Source organism: Sinocyclocheilus anshuiensis, unplaced genomic scaffold (genome assembly GCF_001515605.1).
Source record: "Sinocyclocheilus anshuiensis isolate Anshui unplaced genomic scaffold, SAMN03320099.WGS_v1.1 scaffold6237, whole genome shotgun sequence".
Lineage (NCBI taxonomy): Eukaryota > Metazoa > Chordata > Actinopteri > Cypriniformes > Cyprinidae > Sinocyclocheilus > Sinocyclocheilus anshuiensis.
This window is the reverse complement of record NW_015544615.1, coordinates 707-6,392: the sequence shown is the minus strand read 5'-3', so window position 1 is coordinate 6,392 and position 5,686 is coordinate 707. Positions and strand designations below refer to the sequence as shown.

Below are 5,686 nucleotides of genomic sequence, written 5' to 3'. Positions count from 1 at the left end.
TAAATAAATATGTTAAGTAAACCTACTGTATCTGAAAAATGAGTTTCATTTGTATCTCTTTCGTATTTGTCTTATTGTCTTATTCTGCTTCTTTTTCAAAAAATATAAATTATATATATTATATATGAACAACTATAACTATTTTTATAAGTTGCTCCCTTTTCACAACTGTTAAAAGGATAGTTCACCCAAAAATGAAAATTTTCATCATTTCAAATTCAAATTCAATCCTTGATTCGAATTTCTCATAAGCTTAATTGATTTGGTCTAAAGAGAGAAGAATTAATGACTATTTTTGTTTGAAGACTACATATAAAATAGCTACCAAAATAAATGTTGGTAACTGCAGTTTGACTAAATGTAATGACTAAAGGTTGACAAAAATGCAATGACTTTTCGTCGACTAGACTAGACTAAAACTATGAAAGACTCAAATGACTAAAATGTGAGACTTTTAAGCATTTTCGTCTCAAGATAAAGACTAAGACTAAATCAAAAATGCCTGTCAAAATTAACACTGCTATCTATCTATCTATCTATCTATCTATCGATCTACCTGTCCGTCCGTCCAACTAGCTAGCTAGCTAGCTAGCAAAAAAGCTCAAATGAAATAATTGTGTAAATCACAATGTGCATGTACTGTACTGAAAATGACCCTCACCTTGGATATCCAAGTGTGTTTTACTGGCATCTTGGTTTCTGTCGTTCCCGTATGCTGTCACGTATAAGAGCTATTCAAACGTCTCTGTGTGCGACAGCACAGCGCAGTGTTCCTCTCTGTCACTCGCAGCTGCTGCTTTTCCCACCACATCTCATCCGCTCTAAACGAAGCACAAGACGAGTCACTAAATTACTGTGCAGTGTGTTCCAGCTTCACTGTCTCTTTTTGTCTTTACACCTTTCCTCCTAAATAAAGATGCCTCACTCTAGTCGCATGGAGCCTTCCCACAATCCCCTTCAGCAACAGCAGCATCAATCTCTCCATGGTAACTCCAACATGGGTGCCCCCGGTGGACCCATGCACTCCCGCAACTCCTCCCAGAATCCCCGGATGCACACAGACAGCTTTGGGCTGGGGGGCCCCGGGGGACCCGGTGACGTTTCAGAGCCGGCCCTTGATGTAAGTCAGAATCAATCATCTATTCCAGATCAAAGCAATGACTTTTGCCCATGGTGTCAACACTTTAAATTAGAGGTCTGCAGAGCACAACCGCCTGTTTCTGTGGGATTTTACTCTATGTACACCCACTACCAACTTATAGTGATCTTCCTCCCACCCGTTCTTGCTTAATTGAGGTCCCATGCATGCAGTTATGCATGTTTAAAGCTGTTCGTTCCCCTTTTCGGAAAGATTTCGCAAGCACTTTTGGGTAACGGCCAGCCCCACATCTGCTTTGGGATGCATTTGCGCTTATAAACTATTTTGGAATATTGGTTATTGTGTTCTACTCTTAAAGAGATAGTTCACCCTCATATCTATCCAAACCTGTATGACTTCGAAACAAAAAAGTGTCTCCATTGAAAGTCCAGATAATCAAAACTTAGAAGATCCAAAAAATTTCTTAAAATTGTATCCATGTAATTCAAGCTGTTTAATCCAAGTCTTGTAAAGAGATACAATCACTTCATATGTTGAAAAGATTTCATTTAGGCTTTTGTTCACATATGAACACACATACAGAGTGAATCACATCACTATAACAAATCTCATTGGTTTTCGCACATCATGGACGCATGTTTGAGCTTCCATGTTTACCATATGTGATGCGCTCTATGAATGTGTCAGTCATTGCTTAGCTGTAAATAAGTGTCTAAATTCAATCTGTTAATCAATTCAATTCATATGAATTGTTTTTGTGACGTGTTTTTGACCATTTTGGATCTTCTAAGTTTTGGTTACCTGCAGAGAAAGAAACATTCCAGATTTCATTAAAATTTCTTAATTTGTGTTTAGAAGATTAACCAAAGTCCCATGGGTTTGGAACGACATGAAGGTGAGTAAATGATGACAGCATATTCATTTTTGGGTGAACTATCCCTTTAACTCCCGTGATTAAAGCAATTCACAGATTTCCTGCAAAAGTCAGTTCAAAAGATTCTATTTGAGCCTAGTGATTATTTAATTGATTCACAGACTTCGCAGCAATGTTGGAAACAGAACTGTTTTTGTGTTATAGAAAAATAACTGGCCATCTCCCCCTACAAATCAGAAACGTACTTTTGCTGGCGCAACAAATCTCTAATTTAATCCCACGATAATGCAGACCTCTGCTTTGAATGTAATTTACAGGTAAATAATTCAGCATGCTTATGAAAAGCCAGCTATGTTGAATTTATTATTACCATTATAAACAGTTTTGAGTGTCGTTTATATTGCCTTAGGGTGGTTCTTAACTCTGGATTTCCCTATTTGTTCTCCAGCTTCTCCCAGAGCTGACAAACCCAGATGAGTTGCTGTCCTACTTGGGTCCTCCTGACCTTCCCAACAACAGTAACGATGACCTGCTCGCTCTGTTTGAGAGCAACTGAGCCCCCCGTCCCGCTCATTCATCAGTCACACATCGCCGTCCAACACACAGCCTCCCTATACCCTCACACTCCCGACTCATCGAGGGGAGCTTTGGGAAGCCTAACAGATATCCGATTACGTCTTTGCACTGTTTCCTCCTGAGACTGGAATGCAGTGACTCATGGGAAGGTGCAACGAAGATCTTTCTTTTTTTTTTTTCTTCCTTCTGTGACAATGTTACTGTTCGTCTGCTTCTCTGAACTCTGTCGAGATTTTATTGTGAATTTCAGTTTGAAAGAGTTCCCGCTCTTCTCTCGAATCATTTGTAGAAAGATGCCTCATCTCACATCAGACTCGTGTGGTGTAAATGACATTGTGTGGGGTGGGTCATTGTTCGTTTTTTCATTGCAGCTCCTGTTTTAAATCTAAATTAGATGAGGAATTCACTTCAGTGCTGATCTAAAGTACTACACTTCAGAAATCACACAGGGAAAGCCAAAGTGTCTCTGTTGTAACTTGAGAAAAACAAACGGATGAACGTAATTCTCTTAATAAACAGGCAGACTTGTTTTATTTCTTCCTTTTTTTTGCCCAAAGATGACCACAAACTAGCTCCATGTGACGTATCATGGTTTTAAACCACAAATGACTTGATCTTAAGTGAACTTTACTTGAAGAAGACCTCAAGTGTAGCCTTTTTCCTTTTAAACGTGCTAATAGAGGCAATCACAATGTGTCAGACCTTAAACAGTAGCATTAAAGAAGTGCATTATTACATTTTGCACACACACCGAGCCCTTCAAGAGTTACTGTATTTGCCTTCACACGAAGGAAATTGAAGGCAAAGAGTCATCTTTTGTGCCACCCACACAAATACACACACGCACACCTCAAGCCCCACTTGGTGTGTGTTTTGGCACAAACTCAGACTAATTTTATGCCACACCGTTCTCTGTTTTCGTCTCTCTTCTTGTTAGTTTCTTTCCCCCTCAATGTTCTTTTTAACAACGGTCTTCCTCTCCTGTGGGTTTAAGGCCACGAGGTCTGGAGTTCTAGCATTACGGAAAAAGGACTAGAATCTGTGATTGTCATCGGCTCAAATCACACCCTCACTTGCGGACACATTTCACTTGCCCTTAAATATGCAAGTTTGGGCTGTTATTTGGTAGAAATTCAGTTTTCTTCGTCAACAAAATGTGTGAAGCTTTGAAACCAGACAGAGCACAAGCAGCCCTGTAGCACCTTGTGGACAAGTTGTAAGACAACACAAATGCACACAAGGACATTTTTTTGGACAAACACCTTCCCGTAGTGAGATTTTGCTCTGACAAATCTGGGTGGGTGGGAGCGTCACAACAGGAAATGGACTAATGTTTATAGCCACACTCGTAATTGAGGAGGAAAACATTGGGATTCATGTGAAATATGTACAGATATAGTATTATTATTGTCGCAGATGTGAACTTTCTCTCAACCCCATGATATGGAGAAAAAAAAAGGACATTTTAAACACTATGACAAGAGCTCATGTCAGGCATTCTCCCCCGTTTTCCATTCAGCGCTCGCTTTCTCGGCGTGGAGGGGAGATGAGTCTTTGGTTGAAAATGTTTTTACGTTGTCATCTAATATTTTATTTTATTTTATTTTATTTGAACAAAAATAAACAATTTCTCATAGTTTTCAATACAACACTGATTAGTAGTCTTTTTTTTTTGATAATGCTGGGCTTTGAGTTACAAAACACAAATACCATTATGTAACATAAAACAAGATGCAAAGATGGCAATCAGAGCAATGTCTCCAGAAAATACTGCCTACTTGTGATATTATGCTCCTATGACATTCCTTTCAGTCTTAAAACTTGTCTTAAAATTTTTTTTTTTTTTTTTTTTTTTTAAGTCATTTGTGTATCATACAACTTTATCTTTGATTATATAATTATTATAATTATCAAGATAATTGATGGGCCTGTATGCATCTCTCTTCTGTGTTAACTAGCAGAGTTTATGAATTTGTTAGAAAGAGAAAATAAAATGAATTCACCATCAAAATCTGTGACCATGATCATGAGGAACTGAGAAACCAGCATCACTTGTTGATCAAACTGTTCAAAAAGATGTTTGACTGTCATGTGTTGGTGGATCACTAAGTTCTATCAATTGAATTAAACATGTACAATTGAAATCGATTTGTTAGCTTTTTGTGTAACTCGGTTCGCTTTGTATCTTTCACTAATGTGTTGACATATCAATTAGGACTCCATAATTTAGGAAATGTAGAAACAAATAAATTTAACCCTCTAAACATTCGTTATCCGTGATAACATTTTGTGCCGTAATGGCGAATTCAGCTACTGGCCACCGCCCTCGCGCCATTACAGACCGCTGGTACACGCCCACACTTCCCTCGTTGCTCATTGGATGGAACGCAGTAATGTCATTTCTATCTACTCTAACGGGCCAATGAGGATGTCGATCAAACGCCCTCCCTCTGAACCTTGTGTTTGAACGCCGCGGTAATTTATTCATCCGTGCCGCCTCTGATTGGACAACGCGCACGTCATTCAGCGGATCCACGGCTTCATAGGTTCCAATTGAAAAAAAAGGCTGCTGCTATATATTCCGTTTTCGCACGCATCCGACTTCCCGATGAGCTGCGGCATTTTGTAGGATTCGTTCGCTGACCAGCTACTAATACAAATTGGGTTTTTTTTGCCATCATGTCCAATCCCAGAGTTTTTTTTGACATCACCATCGATGGAAAGAGTGCTGGGAGGATTGTAATGGAGGTAGGTCATATAAAGTGACCGAATAGCGGTTGATACTAAAAAAAATAATGTCTTTTGCATTTGCATCACCCAGTCATTATAGAATCTAATAATTGCTTCCATTAAAAATCTTTTTAAAAGCCTGTGGTGCGTGTAATGTGACTGTTTTAGCATCACTAATTTGAAATAGGCGGATGGGGGAAGCAATTTTGCATACCGCGTGCCGAGCAGCAACATTGTTACATTTCGCTGTTTATCAGATGCTATAATGTTGCCGGTTGTGATTGCCACGGAACGCCGTCCGTCGATCTGAGCCAGACTCCGACAGAATGCTGTCACTGACAGCTGAGCGCACGCGGCCGAGTTTCCAGTCATTACAAGCGCAGGCTGCGCGTGTGGAGCGATGCACA

The 5,686-nt window shown here is 39.4% G+C and overlaps 1 protein-coding gene across 3 annotated transcripts in view; it reads left to right on the top strand.

Annotated features, from left to right (window-relative positions):
• Positions 1–4,105, top strand: part of LOC107698211 (zinc finger MIZ domain-containing protein 2-like) — an 18,443-nt gene extending 14,338 nt beyond the window's left edge. For all 3 annotated transcript variants that reach the window (XM_016499171.1, XM_016499170.1, XM_016499169.1), the window contains 2 exons: positions 917–1,120; positions 2,422–4,105. In XM_016499171.1, coding sequence (XP_016354657.1) covers positions 917–1,120; positions 2,422–2,529 — 312 coding nt within the window. In that variant the 3' untranslated portion in view covers positions 2,530–4,105. The remainder of the gene's footprint in view (positions 1–916; positions 1,121–2,421) is intronic.
• The last annotated feature ends 1,581 nt before the right edge of the window (positions 4,106–5,686 follow it).